This window comes from Panthera pardus, unplaced genomic scaffold, assembly GCF_024362965.1.
Source record: "Panthera pardus isolate Hobbes unplaced genomic scaffold, ASM2436296v1 HiC_scaffold_17, whole genome shotgun sequence".
NCBI lineage: Eukaryota > Metazoa > Chordata > Mammalia > Carnivora > Felidae > Panthera > Panthera pardus.
This window is the reverse complement of record NW_026526732.1, coordinates 135,694,654-135,719,719: the sequence shown is the minus strand read 5'-3', so window position 1 is coordinate 135,719,719 and position 25,066 is coordinate 135,694,654. Positions and strand designations below refer to the sequence as shown.

Sequence of the window (25,066 nt, the reverse complement as noted above, 5' to 3'; positions counted from 1 at the left end):
GATCTATGATTTGGTGTCTGACATTAAATGGGGGAAAATTCTGTCATTATCATTGTCAAATATATCTTCTGTTCCTTTCTCCCTTTTTTTTCTCCTTTTGGTACTCCCATTATATGTATACTATGTCTTTTGTAGTTGTCCCACATTTCCACAGTCTTTGGATGTTCTGCTGTATTTTTTTTTAGTGTTTGTTCCCTTTGATTTTCAGTTTTTGGGGATTCATCTGATACATCCTCTAGCTCAGAGATTCTTTTCTCAGCTCCGCCAGCCTACAAATAAGTCCATCAAAGGCATTCTTCATTTCTGCTATAGTGTTTATTATACCTAGCATTTAATTTTGGTTCATTCTAAGGATTTCCATCTCTCTGCCTACATTGTCCGTCTGTTCTGGCATTCAGTCTATTTTATGCATAGACCCCAGTTGTTTCAAAGTCCCAATCTGATAATTCCAACATTGGTCCATTCCACCTGCTACTTGTTTTTAGGATGGAGTTGCAACTTCCAAGATCCTTATGTGTAACCAGAACCTGGTTTAGTTACTCAAGACCTGGGTAACCTTGGACAAGTTGCTTTAAGCTCATCAATAAAATGGCCATAACGTGGTATCTACCTCATAGGCTTGTTGTGAGAATTAAATCAGTTACTACCTATAAAGTGCCTAAAGCAAAACTTAGTACATAATAGCATTTTGACAATTTTTTAAAAATAAACCTCTGCTTTTTGTTGGTGGGAATGCAAGCTGGTGCAGCCACTCTGGAAAACAGTACAGAGGTTCCTTAAAAAACTAAAAATAGAACTACCCTATGACCCAGCAACCACACTACTAGGCATTTAACCATGGGATACAGGTGTGCTGTTTTGAAGGGACACATGCACCCCCATGTTTATAGCAGCACTATGAACAATAGCCAAAGTATGGAAAAAGCCCAAATGTCCATCGGTGGATGAATGGATAAAGATATGGTATATATATACAACGGAGTATTACTCGGCAATCAAAAAGAATGAAATCTTGCCATTTGCAACTACATGGATGGAACTGGAGGGTATGATGCTAAGTGAAATTTCTCAGTCAGAGAGAGACAAAAATCATATGACTTCACTCATATGAGGACTTTAAGAGACAAAACAGAGGAACATAAGGGAAGGGAAACAAAAAATAATGTAAAAACAGGGAGGGGGACAAAACAGAAGAGACTCATAAATATGGAGAACAAACTGAGGGTTATGGGAGGGGCTGTGGGAGGGCGGATGGGCTAAATGGGTCAGGGCACTAAGGAATCTACTCCTGAAATCACTGTTGCACTAGATGCTAACTAATTTGGATGTAAATTTTAAAAAATAAAAAATAAAATAAAAAAATAGTAAACCTCTGCTTTTAGGAATATGCCAGCAACACAGAAACACAGATCTCTGAAGAATTCAAGAAAAAATCCTTTCCCCATTTTCCACGAAGATTCTCAGCCTATACACCACGAAGAAAGTATCGTCAAGCCAGTATATATTATAAATACCGCAACATGAAGAGAACTGACATTTGACTGGAATGGTGCCAACTAAGCTCAGAGCCCCATCCAAGACCACCTACAGTTGCTCTTGGGTCACCACACAAATTCCCTGAGCATGTTTTCTTCACTGGGAGGTTTCCTGAACACCCCTTTATCAGTGGCCATTTCCCATCAGGGGGAAGAAATTCAGACACTGTACCATTTTCATTGAGCTACTCATGCACTTGGAGCCTTAAGGTTTAACTCAGGTTTAGGTTACAGAAATGATGGTAGCTAATGCCTAGTCATTGCCTGCTAAGGCGAGTTCTGTTTTATGGGCTTTACAAGTATTTAACCATCCAATCCCCACCACGATTCCAAGAAGTAGATACCATTATCTTCACCGTTTTCCATTTGAGGAAACTGAAGCACAATTAAGTTAGGGAACTTGGCCAGGGACAGGCAGCGTGTCGATGATTGAGCTGGGATTCGTACCCTTTGAGCCAGGTCCTGGCTCTGGAGCCCACACTCTTAGCTACTACGCTATACTGCCCCATGAGAGATACAACCCACAACTCTCATGGATTACGGATTAAGAGAACTGCATTTTACCGTTAGTAGTTTTGCTTCGGGTCTTATGATCTGAGAAATAACTGTTAAATCACTATCAAAGAAAATACATGATGGGAGACTATTGCTGTTACTTACAAAGGCATGTAATGTTTCAAAAGTGATTAACCACCCTAATCCTCAGCTTTCTGGTTTTAATAATCCCCAGTTTTCTAGGTATTACAGTGGTTGTGAAAAATGAGTCATGAACTTGTGGAATGTGTAACACTACACCTAGCACAGAGTAAGCACCACAGAAATGCTACCGATGTCTCATTGTTACTGTTTTTGTGACAATGGATTAGCAAAATTGAAAATCCTAGGTTTTATCCTACAACGTAAATTGTTGCAACACAAAGTTTGTACCTCATGAAAAATCCTATAGATGGATTTCATTCTCTGGATATGCTATTCTGTAGGTGCAGTCTTAATTTTAAATGAAAATACTAGTTTAATATACATCTAGAATAACAAGAGAGAAATCACCACGTTTGATGTTTATAATGTGATAAAATGTGTGTGTAATATTTAAAAAAAACAAAAACTTCTTCCAGCCTTCTGCTTAACTAGGCCATTGAAATCTACTTATACAGTAGAAGACAACAGAATCTTTTATTTTCTTCTTAGCCCACATTAAAAAAAAACTGGGTACAAAACACAAGCTCAGTGTGAACACTGTTGGAAGAAACAGAAATGATACACAAAAAAATGAAAACTTCTCATGAATGTTCAAACTGAGTTCTCTCCCAGTCTTTTAAAAAAACTTTTTAAGTGTTTATTAATTTATTTTAGAGAAAGAGAGAAAGCGCGAGCAGGGAAGGGGCAGAGAGAGAGGGAGACACAGAATCCGAAGCAGGCTCCAGGCTCTGATCTGTCAGCACAGAGACTGATGTGGGGCTTGAACCCCAGAACCATGGGATCATGACCTGAGCCGAAGTCAGACACTTAACCAACTGCGCCACCCAGGTGCCTCTGTCCTAAAGTCTTAAATGTTGGACTATCTTCAGCAAAGTTCAAAATGTGTCTCTATTCAAATAGCAAGTTGGAGCACCTATGATTAAAAATGCCTCCTTTCGGGGCGCCTGGGTGGCTCAGTCCATTGGGTGTCCGATTTCGGCTCAGGTCATGATCTCGCAGTCTGTGAGTTCAAGCCCCGCGTCGGGCTCTGGGCTGATGGCTCAGAGCCTGGAGCCTGCTTCCGATTCTGTGTCTCCCTCTCTCTCTGACCTTCCCCCGTTCATGCTCTGTCTCTCTCTGTCTCAAAAATGAATAAATGTTAAAAAAAATGCCTCCTTTCTTCAGAATAGGAATGAGAAATGTTACTCTAGAAGTATTGTCAGTGGAGAGTTTAGCTGTGGCATTAAAAACCCTGTTTCCAGACCCACAAATTGCAGATCTATCTGGATGAATCTTTTACACACATGGGGCTTTTCCCCTCAATCCTGGAAAATTATGCAAACAAAAATGTATTTGTCTGGGTCTGTTTATAAAATAGAATCCCTAGCTGCAACATCATTTATCAATAAAGGGCATTCCAGAGTAGCTTTCTGTTCTCTTTATTTAGGAGGGAGATACCTAAGCATTTACACATCCTTATTTTTCTAAAGCGACCTTCCTCTCCAGCGTTAAGCAGAGTTGCTTGTGATAACACTTGCTATCATAACATAAAATCAAGCAAACAGAGATGTTTGGTATCATCTGTAAATACTAAAAGATCTGATTTTTAAGAGGTTAAAGAGGGAGAGAGCCAAAGCATAAGAGAATCATAAAAACTGAGAACAAACTGAGGGTTGATGGGGGGTGGGAGGGAATCTGTGGCACATTATTATCTACCCCTAATATATATAATATATATAATATATATAATATATATATATTATATATATTATATATATTATATATATTATATATATTATATATATTATATATATTATATATATTATATATATATGGGTGGGTGGGTGATGGGCATTATCTACCCCTAATATATATATCTATATATATGGGTGGGTGGGTGATGGGTATTGAGGAGGGCACATTTTGGGATGAGCACTGGGTGTTGTATGGAAACCAATTTGACAATAAATTTCATATTAAAAAAAAAAAGATCTGATTTTTAATGATAATCACATGGTGTAAACTCTGATGTGGTCCTCACTACTCTCTAATTGCTTCACAAATATTAACTCATTTAAGCCCCACATTCTATGAGGCAGGTGAAAAAACTGAGGCCAAGAGGCAAGGTGCCACGCCCAAGGTCATGTGACTGGAGACCGAAGTTGAGCCCGCGCTCAGACTCAGTGAATCCCAGTCTCTGGGCAGTGGAGGGTAGGGGAAGTCTGGAGAATCAGATAGTTTTCAAAGGTTCCCAGAGATTCTGATGAGCAGGCAGGGCTGAGAACCTTTCTTCCTTTCATTACGCAAGTGTAAGAACCACCTGGAAGGCCCATCAAAGCACAGACTGGGGGGCTCCACCCCAGAGTTTCCGATCGAGTGCTCCCAAGGCGATGTTGGTACCATTGGTCTAGGGACCACACCTGAAGAACCACAGATCTAGGACGCTTAGGACAGTGGCTCCCAGGGCATTGCTTTTCAAATTATATCTTACCACATCCTTGCATTTGAAGAGAGAAAAAATTAGTGGTAGTGGCATGAAGAACAAAGTCTATGGAGCTTTGTTCTCCTTGCCTGACGCACCATCATTCCTACCTACCCCTGCTGACTCAACAGTAGGATACATAAATCAGTAAAACCTTGAGCATCTTGTTATATGTTGCTGTTGTAGCCTCAGTTTTTTTCTTTATGTAGAAGACCAATAATACCTACCTCATTGTTGTGAGGATGTAGCCACAGATTAATGTACGTAAACATCCAACATGGTACTTGACACAAACATGTCACCTGAACAATCTTAGGAGTTTTTAGCAAAACATCTTTTAAAAACCATAGCTTATGACTGCTTTCATCCCACATACTTTGGAAAAAAAAAACAACTAAGGGATACTTACCACCGAATTATCTTTCGCAGATCTGTATGTTTTTATACCGGGAATGTTTTTCTCAAAGAGTGCTAAGAGCCACTTTTTGGATTTCGACCAGTGACTGGGTGAGGAAAAAGCAGGTGCGTAAGTTCACGGGAAAGCACTTCAGGAATAACCGGTCATGGCGCGAAAGGGGGAATATCTATGGAATTATTTCTCCAAACTTCGTCTTCAGTTTTGCCAGAATTTCATGCGAGGTCTTCCTTCAGACTTACTAGTCCACAAGAAAAATCGAGGGGGCAAGGCAGCCACATTTTTAGTGACTTTTTTTTTTGCGAATAAATGTTTGCATTCTTACAGGATTGGCATTGAATACAAAAAAAAAAGAGTATGACCTGCTTGCCCTACTTTTACTCGGGCTGTTGTCAGTTGCTAGAGGATGAAAAACTTGCACAGGGACGGAGGACTGGCTTAAGCCGGGTGAAACAAACCGGCTATGATTTTTTTAATATTATCTGACCAGCCACTACTGCAGACCAGCTGCTAAGGCATTTAAGAATTCATGTGTTATTTTGCATTCAAACCATGGGAGCCAACCGTGAGAAATACATTTGACCATGTCTCCTTTTGCCTCAGAGAGACTAAACACAACAACATCTATGATCGGTGATACTTGGTGATTTAGCATGGTTCCAAACTACAGCCACGACTGTGATAATAATAAGCAGTAAATGAGAGAAATTCTTCGTTTCATTCTGACACTCTCTCTACTTTCCCTCTCTCCCATCTCATTTTTGCTCAAAATTAAAAAAAAAAAAAAAGAGGAAAGAATGCATCTCTCTCTTCTTCAGTTCCTCCAACAATTTAAACACAAACCACAAACAAAAACTGATCATGAGAAGTAGCTTTTGTGTCTTCCACTTGGATGCTGCTCTCCCTACTCAGAAGAGGAAAATGAGACAGGTATGTATTTCTGGGAGGAGCTTGGTTGGTTAATTAATTATAGGGAAAAATCTCTCTACCTTAGGAGACACTCTGGCATCTGGGACCCGTACTCGAAACCTTCGTCGTAAGCTTGAAAATGCTGATGGAACTCCCTGATTTTTCTCTCATTTGTGGGGAACAAACCTTTTTGAAAGAGTATATTCACTGAAACCGGATAAAGCAGATGCCTACAAAGATAAAAACACATAAAAAGTCAGACCCAATGACCAAAGAAGAAAGGTACAGGATACAAAAAAAGGGAGTTACTTTAATAGATATATATTAGGGGTAGATAATAATGTGCCACAGATTCTTTTGGGAAAGTGTTACTCTTAAAAGGTTTTAATATTTGCTCACTGTGGTCAAGATAACTTAGGGGTAACTGAAATTTTGGTTTATTTCTCTGAAGATTTTAAAATGCTTTTTAAGCAAGCATTGTTAGATCTTGACAAATGTGAGATGATACGCCAGAAATAAATTGACTCAATAATTTCAACAAGCGCTTACCTAGCAAGTAATACCAATAACTAAGATACAGCCCATGATTTTAGAGAGCAGCAAAAAATAACCAAAGACTCAGGGCAACACTAGTTACCAAATTTCCTAAGCTCTCACAGGATCCCACAGAGCTGAACCACTGCGTACTGAAATATAGTACCTATCATCATTAAGTTTTGCCATAAGTAAATAAAATGATTACTGTGGCATACTTAAGTGAAAAAAAATCAAAGATTATTAATAAGACTTAGACTAGTGACACCAAGTACTGTTTCATTTTTATTTACCATCCCTTCTTCACTAGTTTTTCAGGATCTGCTTCCCCCAAAGTTTCAAAGACATCCAAGAATTTGCTTTGTTTTGTTGTAGGTACTGGGCATGCTACAAGTTTGGATGGCTGCTTATTTTGTTTTTGGTTTGTTTTCCTCTCTCTCTCTTGTTGGACCTCTAACAAAATATTAAACGCTGTTCTTTTATTATGAATCTGAATTATTGAATCCTGCCCTCGGCATCCCAATGAGATGGAAAAATGGCCGACGCGGTAACTTCAATTTACCAAATCTCCTTATGCATGCTGGGAATTTTTCTCATGGCTCCCTATGCCCAGCCCTGACCTTTGCCAGAAAGCTTCAGAACACAGCTGAGGCCATTTGGCTTCCTCCACTGCCCTTCCCTGTCTCACCTATCAGCATCCCCTCTAGGTAGATGTGTTCTATGTGGCATGGCATCACTAAAGAGAAATTACTATAAATGTTTTTAAATGATTGTATGGCCTTATTTGCTCACCTTAAAATTGGTGTGCTAACTAAAAACTACCTGTTAATTAGAATTGAAAAGATGAATATAATCTCATAATTACCTAGTTAGACTTCATTAATCCACCAGATAATTTTTTACGTTCAATGCACTGGCTGCAGAATTTTTTATCCTCCCCCCCCAAAAAAAGACCCACATGCAAGAACCCTACAAGATTAAACCATACTAATGCAACAATTTACCTTACGAAGTTGTTCAGCTCCATTGTCCCATGAGTGCCTAATTTCTCCAGTTGCTCATGTAGTTCCTCAGTCAGTTGTCCAGTGAGTTGATATAGGTTCATAGTCCCTATTTTCCCTTTGATCGTGACATAAAGTTTTTCATGCAGTGTAAAAAAAGTATCTTTTGGAATTGATGCTATAAACAGAGAAAACTATTTTCAAAAGAAGCAATGACTCCTTGAAGCAAATAGTCAACGTACATCTACTATTACTTGGTCAGGAAGGACTAGATCCAAAGTCCTCCCCTTACATAAAATGGCCTCCCGCAAATAAGAGCAGATGAAGATTCGACCTATCCTGTGAGTCAGTAAAAGTCTGTAGGGAGATTCACTCTAAGGGGTGATCTACAAGTGGGTGATTCGGAGGACCTCTGGGAAACATAAATGTAGTGATTTTATTTTTATCTTTATTTATTTAAAAAAAAAGTTTTGATGTTTATTTTTGAGAGAGAGAGAGAGAGACAGAGCATGAGTAGGGGAGGTGCAGAGAGAGAGGGAGACACAGAATCTGAAGCAGGCTCTAGGCTCCAAGCTGTCAGCACAGAGCCCAACGCAGGGCTCCAACTCAGAAACTGAGGTGAGATCACGACCTGAGCCGAAGTCGGACCCTTAACCGACTGAGCCACCCAGGCACCACTTATTTCCATGTTAGGCTTTCGTTGGCTTCCTATCCTTAACAAAGTTTACAAGGCATTCTACCACCTTTCTAGTTTTCCCTTCCTGCCCCCCCTCCTGAGATTTGTATTCCAGGTACAGTGTATTCTAATATTTATATTTCCCATCATTTTTATGAGATGTACTATCTGCTCAAAACTCTTTACTTGACCAGCCTCACCCCATTCCCACACACCCGCAACTATAAGCCACGCATTTATCCTGCCAACTTCTTTTTCTCCTTCAAGTGTTTTACTGAATATCACTTCCACCAGGAGGCCTTTCCTAATCCCATGAGTAGCTCTTGTTCCTTTGCATTAGTGTTTGTTCATGATCCTTCCATGATACATACACACTCCGGCTTGAGTTTGGCCAGTAAGAGTATGAATTTTTAAACTCACTAGTCTTATATATTTTTCTTTAATCCTCTTTTATTGTCTGCAAAGTAACTTTTGCAAAAAAATAATGTTTGGTTTTATATTTCATCAGCCTATTATGGGTAGGTTACATTTTATACAAGTTCATTAAAAATAATGTTTAGATCTCCTGAGCATACATCTCTGTAGTAGGGGAATGTACGAGAGGCAAAGGAAGCTGGCTCAAGAGTACTTATATTGACATATTTTGTCTATTAAATAGAAATATTTAAACATGAAAGTCCCCAATGGAGGCAGAGGTGAAAAAACTTGGCCACTTCTATGCAGCCCTAACACAGGAGAGGTTGGCACATTTTTCTGGAGGGATATATGAAGATACAGATCAAGAGCCTTCAGAATATTTCTATTCTTTGATCTGGAATTCCATAGTTTATTTATTTAACTTTTTAAAGTTTATTTATTCTGAGAGAGAGAGAGAGAGAGAGAGAGAGAGAGAGAGAGATGAGACAGCATGAGTGGGGGAGGGGCTCGGAGGGAGAGGGAGAGAGAGAGAATCCCAAGCAGGCTCTGCACAGTGTGGAGTCCTACGCGGGGCCTGAACCGCGAACCGTGAGATCATGACCTGAGCCGAAGTCGGACGCTTAACCAAATGAGCCACCCAGGTGCCTCTGGACTTCCACAGTTTAAATATTAAGAAGCACTAAATCATCAAAGAATTTGGCCAACATGTTGTGATTTTCATGCAAGCAAAAAGAAATGATCATCATGCTATCGGTCACTCACAGCTTTTAAAACTGTTCTGTTTTAATGGTAAGAAATGCATGAGAGGCTACATGAAGAGAAAAACTAAGAAAGAAGCAAAAACAAAAAACAAAACAGAAAAGAAAAGAAACCAAGGAAAAGAAGAATCAGGCACAAAAATGCAATCGCTCTGCATTCTTGGGAGGACAAATGGCTTCAGCACCACACGTTTGCAGCCTGGGAAGAAATAAAGTGGACGGTCACACCAGAAGCATGCTGACAAGTACAATCCAGCAGTCTCTGAGGATGGAGAACAAAAGGCCGCCGATTACATGACGCCAAGCCCCACTTACCTTAATAGCCCTATGGAATGTGCCAGGCAATGCCATAGTAAAGGGCTTACTAAGCAGTGGAATTCTACTTTCAGTGAGCAGAGTAGCAACATGTGATCAAGCCAAGAGCTATAGCCTGAAGAACACTGTATACACGGCAGCAGATGTTCATGTCCCAGCGAACATCGTGGGAGCTGTAACAGGATACAGATTCCGAATATTTTCCAAATAAACAGCAGCGAGGTAACCTCGTCTCTTACACACGTCTAGTTAAGACTGAAATGAGGCTGCCAAGAATTCGTTTGTCAACTACCAAAATCATCAGATGTTCTTTCTATCTTATGTTCCCACTTTAGAGCATAAAATAAGGGCTGTCATCATTCTCGGTAGAGGAGTGAGGGGTTGTTACCCAAAGCTGCTCTTGGACCAATGCTGTATTCAAACAAACTATCTGAAAATATTCTTTACCTGTACGATAGACGGGCTTTTGCACTGCTAGTTCAAAATTTACTTCTTTGGATTTTAGAAACACATTAATTCCCTCTTCTTCAGTAACAAAGGTCATTCGGGTGCCCATAACAAAGACTGTAAATACTGGTCCATACTGGAAGAAAACACATAAATACAGATATTAGGAAGCATTTCTAATAAAAAGTTATGGGCCACGGGTTACACAAGAACCCCAGTGCTGAAGTTATAGACAAGACACAAATTATTATGCTTATATATAGTAACATTATACATTTTGGCAGATTCAGCCAAATATAAATTATATAAATCATGATTTCTTCTGTCCTGATACTTAACCTTCCTTTTGATCATGTTATTTGTTTGAAGCTTCCTTTCTTGTAGTAAGAAATAATAATTAGAAATAATTATTAGAAATTATGTCAACAGTGATGTTTGAACCTTGTTTTCCAGATAGCAGTAGGCTTACGAGCAATCTACTGCTCAATTTTGTTCAAGAAAAACATACAAAACAGCTGACTGATTTTACCTTAAATCTGTGGGCACGCAACAATGTCCTGCAATCCTGAAAAGTCCTCTAATGTGTTCACTGTCTCACTTTCCAAAATTACTATTTCCCTTGGATACCTGCCCTACCCATGCCACACAGAGATAGTTCCGGCTTCGTAGCTCACGAGGAAAACGGAGGCAATCAAGTAAGGGCACTCTCAAATTGTCACCACCAGATCTTGCAAAGATACACATTTGTATCCATTCTCCATGCTTCCCTTTGGGTTAGGACAGAGGGGACGCCCTGCTCCTGTGGAATGTCTGCACTTGCTCACTTGCATCATGGATTCCACACTCTTATCTTCTCTTAACTCCATGTTTATGCACCCTGTCATCCCACATCATCACTCCTGCCCTCCATCAGGTCACCAGCAGCCTACAAACACTAGCCCAGAGTTTGATTTCGGGAAGTCTGTGACTTTATTGGGAGAAAAATATATCATTATTTTCATTGACTTCAAATTGTAATTTAGTATTTTTTTCGATGATGAATGCAGGCAACAAACCCCAATCTTATCTGTGACTCTATCATCGAAAGAAACCATTGTTCCAACTATATTCTCTTATATTCTGTGTCTCTTTGGCATCCATTCATCACAGGGCCATTATATTATATATATTTCTTATTCTTGATGCTCTGGCATTGGAGTTTCACTACTGGGTAGAGATTGTCCTCCTGGGGCTAGCCAATTCTTTGAGGGAGCAAAGGGCTCAGCCATCCAGGAGCATACCTTTCACATGCAAAATAACCAACCTTGAGTTTATATCACCATCTACTTCCTTATCTAACCCTCACACACCAAGTCAGTATTTCCCCTGCCCGAAATCATCCAAAGGCCAGGTACCAGGCAACTAGACCCCACCAGTATGGCCCGACGCCTGCAAGAATTATTCAAACTAGCCAGTCCTAAATTGTTTTCCCTGCCCTGCTTGCCTTTCTTGAGGAAGCCCCAACAAAGGCTCAGGCACAGGCTTTTCTCTTGCTGTTAATGTCTGCCTCCTGACTCTTTCTTCCCTGTGGCCCTGCATGGTACCCAGTGGCCACACTCTCGGACCTGTGAGTATAATACACTTCTTCCTTCCAATCCCTCCTTCTCATTTCCTCCTATGGCGGCTCTGACTTTACAATATCACATGCAACATATACATTCTTAGAACAATTACCCATACTTTCATATCCCATCATTGTCACTGTAAGTATTTCGAAATATTATGCTTGTCACTACTTCGATATTACAACCATTTCTAGGACCACCCTGAAATGGCACGAGATCATTCCTCTGACACACTGTTGGGCCCCATCAGGCAACTGCGGACTTGTAACCGTTAAGCCACCTAACAGTGAAGTCTCATTTTCTTACACTGGTGATCTGGACATCTGCATTACTTTCCAGTATTCCTTATCTATAGTTATTTGTTAGTCGATATTTAGAAGCAGATGAAGGATTTCCATTGTTGGTTAAAGTTTTGTTCAAATGAGAATTCCAATTAGGAAAGTGGCCTCTGTAACACATATAGGTACCCAGGCCACAGTGCAGAGCAGATGAGTTCAAACACATTGAATAACTGAGGTAACTGCTGATGCATGGTATTTAAGGTAACTTATCGCAAAACTGTATCGTGCAAATGATCATGTGCGATGTTATAAATCCGTTTTTTGGGTCTTATTTGATTTGCTTTTGTTCTTCTGTGCATGATGTCTGAGTGTTATGAAGCAAAGGCAAGCACATACAGTATGTCATAGACATGGCCCTTGTGTGTTGTTTCATTAAAATTTTTATTTTGAGATAATTACGGACTAGTGCACAGTTATAAGAAATAATACAGAGCAACCCCACGTAGCCATTACTCTGTTGTGCCTAGTGTTAACATCTTGCAAAACTACAGTATGGTGTCACATTGGTATTGTGGCCGCTGGTATTGATGAAGTCAAGGTACAGAGCGTTTCCATCATCACAAAGATGCCTCATGCTGTCCTTTTATAGTCGCTTCCATTTCCCTCTCACCCCCACCTCGTCCTTAACCCTTGGCAATTGCTAACCTGGTCTTCATTTCTATAATACTGAATTTCCAGAATGTTATACAAAGAGAATCAGATAGTATAGAAATTTCTCAGATTGGCTTTTTTTTTTTTTTTACTTGGCAGAATAATTCTTTCCTTCCTTGGGGCAGCTGGGTGGCTCAGTTAGTTAAGTGTCCAACTTCCACTCAGGTCGTGATCTCACGGTTCATGAGTTTGAGCTCTGCATCAGGCTCTCTGCTGTCAGCACAGAGCCCACTTTGGAACCTCTGTCCTCCACTTTCTCCGCTCCTCCCTCACTCTCTCTTTCTCAAAAATAAATATAAATATTTAAATAAAATAATTCATTCCTTTACATTTCTGAGTAGTACTCCATGGTGTGGACGTACTACAGTGTTTTTTAAACATGTTGAAGGGCATTTGTGTTCTTTTCAGTTTGGGACTATTACAAATACAGTTGCCATAAACATCAATGCACAGATTTTTGTGCGAACGTTAAGTTTTCATTTCTCTAGGATAAGGGCCCGGAAGTGAAATGGCTGGGTCATATGGCACCTGCATGCTTCATTGTTGAAAGAACTGCCAGAGTGCTTTCCAGAGTAGTTGTACCATTTGACATTTCCACCAGCAAGATATGAGTGATCTGTATGAGTTTCAATATATGAGTTTCTCTGTATCCTTACTAGATCTGAGGTTGTCACTATTTTTTATTTAGCCATTCTTATAGGTGTGTAGTGATAGCTCATTGTGGCTTTAATGTTTATTTGTTTATTTATTTATTTTTGAGAGAGAGATACCGCACACACGAGCCGGGGAAGGGCAGAGAGAGAGGAAGACAAATCTGAAGCAGGCCACAGGCTCTGAGCTATCAGCGTAGAGCCTGATGCGGGGCTCAAACTCCCGAACCATGGGATTACGACCCGAGCCCAAGTCAGACACTCAACCAACTGAGCCACCCAGGCAGTCCTCATTGTGGTTTTCATTTGCATATCCTTATTGTCTAATGATGTTGAACGTTTTTTCATGTGTTTATTTACCATCTGCATATCCCCTTCAATAACCTGTTCCTATGTCATTTGCCATTTCTTTAGTTGACTTGGGGTTTTTTCAATGCTCAGTGTCGAGAGTTCTTTATATATTCTAGATAGCAGTCCCTTGTTGGATATGTGGTTTACAAATATTTTCTCTCAGTCTACAGCCTGTCTTTTCAGTCTCCTAACAGGGTCTTTCACAAACAAAGCTTTTAATTTGGATGAGGTCCAATTTATCAGTTTTTGTTTTTATACATTGTGCTCTTGGTGTCAAGTCTAAGAACTAGTTTTTTTGGCCCCAGACATTCTCATTCTTTTCTAAAAGTCATATAGTGTTATGTTTCACATAGAAGTCTACGATCTAGTTTGAGTTAATTTTTATATAGATGGAAGACTTAGGTCAAGGTTCATTTTGTTTTGTTTTTGGCTTAATGGTGTCTAATTGCTTCACTGCTATTTGCTGAAAAGGCTATCTTTATTTCATTAAATTGCATTTGCAATTAAATTGAACATTTAGCGCATCTGAGCTCTCTATTTTGTTTCATCAATCTCTGTATCTATCATTCCACCCACATAATCTTGATTAATGTAGCTATGTAATGAGTCTTGAAATCGAGAAGAATGACTCTTCCCATTTTATTCTTCTTTTTAAGATTATTTTAGCTATTCTAGTTCTTTTGTTTTTCCATATAAATTCTGAAATGATCTTGTCTATATCCACACCTTACAGGAAATTTGGTAGGATTTGCATTAAACCTGTATATCAATCTGGGAAGAATTGGCATCTTTACTATGTCGACTTCTGCAATATGTGAACACAGTATGTCTCTTCATTAACATCTTTGATTTCTCTCATCAGTGTTTTGTAGTTTCCAGAATAAAGTCCTATACACATTTCATAATTTTTACACCTATTTCTCTTTTTGAGCAAAGGCACTGAATTTTTAACTACCATTTGTACATGTTCATTGTTACTATGTAGCGATACAACTAATTTTTGTGTGTTGACTTTGTATCCTGTGACCTTGCTGGATTTACCGGTTAATTCCAGATTCTTTAAGTAAACAGCCACAGCATGTGCAGAGACAGTTTTATTCGTTCCTTTCCCTCTGACTCTTATTTATTTCTCTTGCTTTATTGCACTCATGGAACTTCCAGTACCATGTGGAATAATAGTGGTGGCAGTAGACATCCTTGCTTTTTTTCCAATCAGAGATGAAGCATTTATTCTTTCACCATTAAGATTGCTGTTAGCTGTAAATTTTTTGTAGATATTCTTTATCGAGTTGAAGAAGGCTCCTCCTATTACTACTTTTCTGAGAGTTTTTAAAAATCATGAACGGGTGTGGGATTTTGTCAAATGCTTTTTCTGTACAAATTAATGTTAATGTGTTGTTTTTTTTTTTTTTCTCCTCTTACCTATTAATATGGGAGTTTGGACTAACTGATTTTCAAATATTGTACCAGTCTTAAACCCCTGGAATAGACCTCACTTGGTCATAGGTCATATAATTCACTTATACATTGCTGGATTTTATTTGCTGATATTTTAAGGATTTTGCATCTTTATTCATAAGGAATAGTGATCTGTAGCTTTCTTCTTTTGTGCTGTCTTTATCTGGTTTGGTATCAGGGTAATCCTAGCTTCATAAAATACACTGGGACATGATCCCTTCTTTTCTACTTTCTGGAGATTGTAGAAAATTGATGTCAACTCTTCCTTAAACATTTGGCATAACTTCCAGTAGAACAATCTGGGTCTTAAGATTTCCTTTTTTGGGAGTTTTGAAATTATGAACTCAATTTCCTAAATAGTATAGGGCTATTTAAATTATCTAATTTATACTGAATAGTTGTGGTAGTTTGCATTTTGGGGGGGAACTTGGTTCATTTCATCTAAGTTGACAAAATTTCTATGTGTAGGGTTGCTTATGGTGTTCCCTTATCATCCATTTGATGTCTGCAGTGATATGCCCCATTCTATTCCTGACATTAATAATTTGTGTCTTCTTTTTCTTGCATAAGGTCTTTCAAAGTAATTGATCTTGTCATGGATTGGCTCTTTCTTTCACTGATTTTCTCTATTTTTTTCCTGATTTCAATTTCATTGATTTCTGTTCTTTAATATTTCCTTCCTTTTGCTTGCTTGGGGTTTATTTTGCTCTTTCGTGGGGAAGGGGTTGAAAGACAAGCTTTATTCATTTCACACTTATGTGCTTTTATAATGAAAATATTTAGTGATAATAATTTCCCTCTCAGCACTTCTTTAGCTGTGCCCCCAACTTCTGATAGGTTGCATTTTTATTTTCTTTCGATTCAGCATGATTTCTTATTTCGCTCAAGAATTTCCCTTCAACTCATAGGTTATTTACAAATATGCTGTTTGTTTCCAAGTGTTCAGAGTTTCCTGTCATCTTTCTGTTATTGATTTCTAGTTTCATTCCACTGTAGTCAGAGAATACATTGTACAATTTGAATCATTTTAAATTTTGTGCGGTTTTGTGGACCTGAATATAGTCTATCTTATCCTATGTCTCATGGGCACTTGAAACGAATACATAACCTGCTTTGTTAGGTAGAATGCTCTACACATATTCATTAGATCTGTTGGGTTGGTGGTCTTTTATAGTCTAGCTGATTTTCTGCCTAGCTGTTCTACCCATTGTTAAGAGAGCATTGTCGAAATGTCTAATTATAACTGGATTTGTCTGTTTCTTCTTTCAGGTCTGGTTTTTGGTTCACATAATTTACAGCTCTGTTGTTTGGTGCGTACAAATTTAGAATTGCTAATTCCTTCTGACCATTTTATAATGGTCATAAATTATCTCATAATGTCTCCCTCTGTCTCTGGTAATTTTACTTGCTCGGAAGGTACTTTTTCTGCTATTAACATAGCCACTCCTACTTTCTTTTGACTGATGCTTACATAATATATCTTTTTCCATAGTTTTTTGTTTTTCACCTGCCTATTTCATTATACTTGAAGTGAGTTTCTAGTATATATCATAGAGGTGGATCACTTTTAAATCCATTTTGCAAATGTCTATCTTTCAATAATTGTATTTGTACCATTTATAACTTAAAATTATTGATATATTACGGTTTAAGTCTCTGCTATTTTATTTTTATTTTTCTGTTTACTCTCCCTGGGTTTTGCTTTTCTGTTTTATCTCCTTTCCTGTGTGTTATTTTAACATTGTTTAGAATTCCATTTTAACTTATTTATACTATTTTTAAGTGGACCTTTTGTGTAGAGTTTTTTAGTGATTACTCTAGGTATTACATTAGATATATATAACTTATAGTCAGTTAGTATAGCCACTTTTTAAAGTTTTTTATTTTAATTTCAGTATAGCTAACATACAGTGTTATATTAGTTTCAGGTGTGCAATATAGTGATTCAACAATTCTATACATTACTCAATGCTCATCATGATAACTGTACTCTTTAATCCCCATCACCAATCTCACCAATCCCTCCACCGCCTCCCCTCTGGTAACCATCAGTTTGTTCTCTCTAGTTAAGAGTCTATTTCTTGGTTTGTTGCTCTTTTTCTTTTGTTTGTTTGTTCCTTAAATTCCACATTTAAGTGAAATCACATGGTATTTGTCTTTGTCTGCCTGACTTATTTTGCTTAGCATTTTACTGTTTAGTTCCATCCATGTTGTTGCAAATGACAAGACTTCATTCTTTTTTATGGCTGAATAATATCCCACTGTATGTATATGTGTGCGTGTGTGTGTGTGTGTGTGTGTGTGTATCATTTCATCTTTATCCATTCATCTGTTAATGGACATTTGGGCTCCCATATCTTGGCTATTGTAAATAAATACCGCAATAAATACTGGGGTGCATGTATCCGTTTGAGTTAGTGTTTTTGTACGTGGAGGGTAAATACCCAGTAGTGCAATTACTGGATTATAGGGTAGCTTTATTTTTAACTTTTTTTTTTTTTTTTTTTTTTTGGGGGGACAGAGAGAGGCAGAGCATGAACGGTGGAAGAGCAGAGACAGAGGGAGACACAGAATCGGAAGCAGGCTCCAGGCTCCGAGCCATCAGCCCAGAGCCTGACGCGGGGCTTGAACTCACGGACCGCGAGATCGTGACCTGGCTGAAGTCGGACGCTTAACCAACTGCGCCACCCAGGCGCCCCGATTTTTAACTTTTTGAGGAACCTTCATACTGTCTTTCACAGTGGCTGCATAGTGTAGCCATTTTATCAACTCAAGCAAATCTCTCTTTATGTCCCTTTACCCTCTCCCATTTGTAATGTAATTTTCTTAGGTAGTTCCCTTACATACAACTAGGACAATATCAAATAGTGTTATAATTGTTGCTTCAGGCACCGGTAATAATTTAGAAATCTCAAGAAAAGAAGTCTGTTGCACTTACACATCTTTTGTTTACTGTGTCCTTTCTTCCTTCTTGATGTCCAAGATTCCTTCTTTCATTGGTCCTTTTCTGTTTAAAGAACTACTTCTACTCATTTGTTTAGGCTAGTCTTCCAGCAGCAGATTCTCTCAATTTTCCTTTAACTGAGAATGCCTTGATTCCTCCTTAATTCCTACAGAATATTTGTCCTGGAGATAGGACTCTAGGCAGACAGTTCTTTTCTTTGAGCCCTTGAAAAATGGTATGCTAGTCCTCCTGGCCTACATGGTTTCTGATGAAGAATCTATCATTCCAGTTTCTTTTCCTACCATAATAAGGTTCCATTTGTCTTTCGCTGCTTTTAAAAATTATCTCTGTCTTTAGTTTTCAGAAGTTTGACTTTCATTCGCTTTGCTATGGATTTCCTTGGGTTTATCCTGTTTGGGATTAGCTTGGCTTTTCAAATCTGTAGGTTTATGTCTGTTACCACACTTGGGAAGTTTTCAGTGCTACTTTCTACAAATACTTTTTCAGCTCCACCCTCTTTCTCCTTTCTAGGACTCTGATGACATAAATATTAGGTCTTTTACAGTCCCTGAAGTTCTGCTCATTTGCTTTCAATCTTTCTTCTCTTTGTTTTTCATATCGGGTAACTTTTATTGACCTATGTTGAAGTTCACTGATTCTTTTCACTCTTCTCCATTGTGCCATTGCACTCATCCACTAAGTTATTTTTTTCTTTTTTAGTTATTGTATTTTTCAGTTCTAAAATTTCCATGTTTCCTCTTTATATGTACTATTTCTTCGCAGAGACTCTCTGTTTTTTCCTAAGACTTTGTTTTTTTTTTTTTTCATTTGTTTCCAGCATGCTTATAATTGCTTGTTGAAGCATTTTTATTATAGCTGTCTTAAAATCCTTGTCAGATAATTCTAATATCTATGTCATCTGTTGATTGTCTCTTCTCATTCAAGTTGAAATCCTCCTGGTTCTTGGTATGAGGAGTGATTTTCTACTAAAATCTGAACATTTTGGATATAATGTTATGACACTGCATTTTATTTAACGGTTACATTTTTCCAGGCTTCCTTTGGCATTATTCTGATATGGGAAAGGGGATGCCACCTCATTGTTGCCAGGTAGGGGGATGGAAATTTAGGTTCATCACTCAGCATGGGGAGAGAAGAACTCCTTATTACTGCTGAGTAGGGGTGAATGCTAAGTCTCCCTTCTAGGTTCTTCTTATATCACTCTGGCTGGGAGAAGAAGGGATTCTTCATTACTGCTCTCACATGACACCACTGGCCTGGAGGTGAGGTGTTTGAAGAGCAGCCTCTTTATTGCTGAATGGTGGTGAAAATCCTGGCTCACCCTCTAAGGTTCATGGCTCACCACCTCAGTGCGTAGGAGAGGGACTGCTTGTTATTCCTCAGTGGTGGTACAGTCCATGCTCTAGGTGTGGTCTCCATTAACACTGTTGTGGGGATGGCCTCATTATTGCTGAGCAGTATGGAAAGTCAAGATCCCCCTCTAGGTCTCTTTTGCCACTACCATTGCTAGGAGGGGACGAGTTTTACTTCATTTCACCCTGGCTAGGAGTCAGGGGTAGCCTTTCCACTTGGCACTTGCTGACTGTGGTGACACCATGTTTTTTTTCTCTTCCCTGTGGTGTTTGCCTGGAGCAGTTACAGCCTAAAATTTTTGTCTTGCTAGGCTACTCCTTTTTTGGACCTTTACCTAGAGAGAGTCGGCTTTTCTTGGGGCTTACTTTTTTGCCTGTGCCCACTGGCATCTCTAGGTTGCTGGCGTTTCTAGAGCCCAATCCAGATATATGAAGCAGAAAAAAAAATCAAGGAAATTCACTACCATATTGTTCATCAGATCCTGTTCATAGGTCGCTAGCCTATCAGCTCTCCTCTCTCCACCTTGCAAAATCATCTCACGTTTGTTTTATATATAATGTTTAATTCATATTTAGCTGTACTTAGTGGGAGGAATAGGGGAAAGTACAACTACCCCATCTTTTCAGAAGCAAACATCCCTAATTCGTTTTGTTTTATTTTTTCACTCACAGAATACCTCTGAAAGTGATACAAGAGAATGGAAACATTCTTGTTGGAAGAGAAAGTAGGCAGTTAGAGGACGGAGATGAGACGAAGACCTTTCATTGTATATATGTTCATGCCTTTAGAGTATGGACCTATTTGAAAAAAACACACACATTTCTTTAAAGAAGCACACAGCCTTTCAATTCTGGTGGTGATGTCACAGTGACGTGTTTCTTAATTGTTCTACTTCTTTCTTGGAAACCACACAGAGCCACAAGGAGAAAAACATATGTGCACAAGCAACATTATTGAGCTAGACAACAAGAAGAAAATCTACGAACTACAAAAAGCATGACCCATGCACTTGAAACCAGTAGAACTCTTCGCTCTGCTCTTAGAAGCTATCACAGCACCGTGAGAAAGACGAGGAGCATGTGCAAGGGGTTCGACAATGGAAAAGCCCAGAAACACCCACTCTGAGATAGGAGAAAGAAGTCTACAGAGTTGGAAGCACTATGAGATGGGCTAGGATAAACAGCCCACGGATACTGAGGGACGTAGCAAAAGATAACACAGAGAGTGGGCTCCCAAAAGCACTTTCTTGTAAAAGCGAAGAGTACACCTGAGAAGACAAGGGTCACCTCTTTTCCTAGCAGCTGCTATTGAAGAAAGGCAGTGAGAGCTCAAGCGTGAAAGGTTGCATCCTAAAAAGCAGAGGAGCCATGGGTGCACAGAGGCACTGTATTTTCACTGTAGCAAGGGAGGATAGGATAAAAGAGCTCTGTCAAGAAACCTGGAAAGCAACTGCCCCCAGCCAAAACCTCCTGCTGACAGCTGGTCCAAGACAACTTAACACCTTAAAATACAGTTAAATGGAGGCACTTAGGCATCTGACTTCGGCTCAGGTCATGATCTCACAGTTCTTGGGTTCAAGCCCCACGTCGGGCTCTGTGCTGACAGCTCGGAGCCTGGAGCCTGCTTCTGATTCTGTCTCCCTCTCTCTCTCTCTGCCCCTCCCCTGCTCATGTTCTGTCTCTCTCTGTCTCTCAGAAATAAATGAATGGTAAAAAAAAAAATAAATAAAAATATGGTTAAACAAAAAAGGAAAACGTCACCACTGTAAGAAAAATTCTTTAAAAAAGGGCAAAAAAGGACATCAGAACTTCCTTACAGATGAAGTAACTCACCAAAAACATTCTGCCATAGGGCACCTAAAACCTGTAATGCAAAATTATTTTTGGAATAAAAAAAAATTAATCTAATAATTTTGCCAACTGCGAAAGAAATAAGCAAAGAAGAAACATAAGAAGCCATGGAAGAAACAGCCAGACAATAGAGAAAAATTAGGAGATAAAGGAACTGAGGAAAGAAACAAACAATAAAGACATTTCTAAATAAAAGATAATAATTACAAGAAGCACAAAGGAGACTATAGGAAATAGTCTAAAGACAATACAATATAGAAATGCAAAAAATATTAAATAGAATTATGTGAAAAGAATTTTAGGGGAAATGATAGCTATAGAAGACAGGCAAAAGAGGTTGAACCTGTGCATCACAGGACGTCTTTTGCAACTCCAAATTCATTTATCCAACTATTTAACTCAGCATGTCCACTTAGATGTCAACATTCCAAACTCCTATGTATCTAAAGCTGCACTTCTGATAACGTCTTCCCTTCGAGTAAGTTCTTGCAATCATGGCGATCTCACTGGACTCCCATTCCCTAGCTACTCAAACCAAACTTCTTGGAGCCATCTTGGACCCTTCGCATTCTTCTACACACCACGTGCAATTAACCAGGAAATCCTGCTGCTTCCACCCTCAACATATACCCAGCTACTTCTCGAGTTTCCACTGCTTTCTCCAAACCACTTGACCTCAAGTTTGAATTACTGCAAAGAACCTTCAAATTATCCCGCTTTTATTCTTACAGTCCTGTTTTTAACAGAGCAGCCAAAGTGAACCTTTAAGATTTAAATCAAATCCCATCATTCCTCTGCTCAAAACACTCTCAAAAGATTTCCTACTTCACTCTAAATTATAAATGCTTTTATACTTTGAATCTGATCATTCATTCTATGGATACATTTTCACACATCCAAATGGGAAACAAAATACTGTATGTCAATTATTAAGTCACTGTTGAAGGAAATTATAATTTAGGGAATACTCTGCAGCTTTTAAAACAAATGAAAGGCTTCTGTTTTGGTGTAGGATGAGGTAGAACCAGGTGAGATAAGGATTTCACTGGCAGTTAGGAAAAGATGAACAGGTAATAAATCACTATTTAATTCCCTGGTGGCATCTGTGAATTCTTGGTATGGATTGAAGGTCAGGACTGAAATAGGCACCTCTGAAAAATCTACTGCTAACATCACACTCAAATGTGAGATACTGAACGTGTTTCCGCTAACATTAGGAAAAAGACAAGCTTGTCTAGTCTCACCACTTCTAGTCAACAGCATGTTATAAGTCCTACTGATGGTAATAATATAGGAGAAAGAAACAAAAAGCATAAAGATCAGAAAAAAAGGAAGTACATTTATCTTTTTATAAGACATATCGTTTATGTATAAAAATCCTAAGGAATATCCAAATTAGCTAGTAGAACTAATAGGGTGAATTTAGCAAAGTCACAGGGAATAAAGTTAATATAAAGAGAACAGATTGTATTTTTTATGTTTCAACGGGATACAACTGGAAAACAAAAATTAAGGCAATTTTATCCACGAGTGCCTCCAAATATAAAATACTTAAAATAACTAACAATCGCATCACAAAAAACTACAGAATATTTCTGAAAGATATTATATAGCTAAAAAATGGAGAGATAGACAGTATTCACAGCTTTGGAGACTTAATATTATTATGAAGTCAATTCTCCCTAATTTCCTAATAGATTTAACAAACTTCCAATCATAATTCCAGCAGTCTTTATGATACATATTGACAAGCCAATTCTAAAACTTATAATAACATGCAAAGAATCTTGAATGCCAAGTCAATTACAGAGAAATATGGACGGCTATCACTGCCTGGTTTAAACACTTACTATAAAACTACAGTATTTAAGACAGTGTACTAGTAACAAAGGAGTGGGCATATAAATCAATGGACTAGGATATAAAGGTTAGAAATAGATCTACATGTATATGGTCAACTAATTTTTGAGAAGCGGCAAAGGCAACCAGTGAGGAAAGGAGAGTGGAACAATTAGAACAACGAGACCATCCAGATTGGGGAAAAAAATTAACTTCACCCCTGACTCTTACCACACACAAACACACGCCAAAAAAGTAATCACTCAAAATGGATCATAGACCTAAATGTAAAATACAAAATCACACACCTTTTAGAAGAAAACAATAATCTTTTTGACCTTGCTTGACCTTCTGAGACAAGCCAGTGAAAACGTTCCTTAAAATTTATTAAAATCATATGCCTAAGAAAGGCTACCAGAGACAAAGAAACATTCTTTTAAGATATCATTTTTCCTATATCTGGCTCTCAATAATTATGGTATCTAGAGTGGGCTAGAATATGAGGAGGTAGGCAATCCCGAACACTCAAAGGAAAAGGTGTATATTGTTACATTTTTTTTTTTGCAAGGGTAACACAATAATATAAACAATTTAAATATTTATGTCACTGGACTAGGCACTTCCACTTTTAGGAATTTATTCTGAGGAAACAACTGGATAAGTGCCAACATCACAACCACACGACACACATACAGCAATGCACACTGAAGCACTGGTAGCAATAAAGGGAAAAAGTTGGCAGTAACTTATATCCTGTTTTTGAAAGATACACTGTATTTAAAAGCTATTTTAAGGACAAAAACGTCTCTACAACAACATTACTAATCTTAGTATGCAGTGAAAATGGATCTCATCATCATCAAATAAGAACACCAGCTGAAAATACAGCGCAGGCTAAATTTGAAAAGACCGTTTGTAAGCAATTTTTACAGCAGCCTGGTGTTCATCTCAGTTCGGACACGTATTTACTACACGTTTTCATAAATTTAATTTAACTATTTCACTTCTGTGTTTCTGAATTATTGCAAGTTGTTAGCTAATGTGTATACACTTAGAACTTTTAAACTACGGTGAAGTAACTAGCATTTATAAATTATGTATCTACTTCCAAAAGGGCAGCTACGAGCTGATAAAAATCTGTTCATAATCGATAAAAATCTATTTCTTTCGAAAACTCTTGCATAAGGTACAGCTGTCAATATTTGAGTAATGATCGTCTTTATCTGTGGATCTAGGTATGTTCTCCGTATTCTAGTATTGCATTTGAGAACCCGGGAAAGAAAATAAAAAAGAAAACATTACCTCCTCCGCAAACCCCACCTGCTAAGGCCACATACCTTGATTCTTGCTTTCTCTATAAATTCTAGAGGGGCTTTCCCAAACTCAAATCCAGCTCCAATCCAAGGAATCCAGCCCCTTATGCACGGGGGTCCACGCAAATTCTTCCGCTGAAAGAATAATAAAAGAGCAAGGAAACCCAGGATTATAATCACTGTTGGGGAAATTAGTTCCATGTTTTTGTCTAGCGCCTTCCACAATCAGAGAAGGTAAAAATCCTGCCGCCGTGGCACTTGCTCATTCCCTCTTGGGAGGGTGCACCTACTGGACCTGCCAACTTGTCTGCTACAACTTCCGCAGTTTGTCTGCCTTCTAAACTGTAGCCTCTTTTCCCCGCCCCAATTTTTAGATGACTTTTGCAGCATCGCTCCCTCCTCCCACCTCCACTTGTCTTTCCTGCCCTGGCCACCCCGGACCAAACGCTGGGGCTGGACCGAACGGGCGCGGGTGAGGCGGGGTGGAGGGCGGGGCGAACTTGCGCCGTTGCCATGGAGACCGG

The 25,066-nt window shown here is 38.7% G+C and overlaps 1 protein-coding gene across 2 annotated transcripts in view; it reads right to left on the bottom strand.

Moving 5' to 3' along the window:
* CYP39A1 (cytochrome P450 family 39 subfamily A member 1) overlaps positions 1 to 24,976 on the bottom strand; it is a 93,943-nt gene extending 68,967 nt beyond the window's left edge. The window contains exons 1-5 of one of the 2 annotated variants that reach the window (XM_019457326.2): positions 24,567 to 24,976; positions 10,168 to 10,303; positions 7,558 to 7,732; positions 6,100 to 6,249; positions 5,105 to 5,198 (exon numbers count right to left, since the gene is read on the bottom strand). In XM_019457326.2, coding sequence (XP_019312871.1) covers positions 5,105 to 5,198; positions 6,100 to 6,249; positions 7,558 to 7,732; positions 10,168 to 10,303; positions 24,567 to 24,743 — 732 coding nt within the window. In that variant the 5' untranslated portion in view covers positions 24,744 to 24,976. The remainder of the gene's footprint in view (positions 1 to 5,104; positions 5,199 to 6,099; positions 6,250 to 7,557; positions 7,733 to 10,167; positions 10,304 to 24,566) is intronic. The other variant, XM_019457327.2, reaches the window with a different exon arrangement.
* Positions 24,977 to 25,066: the final 90 nt, after the last annotated feature.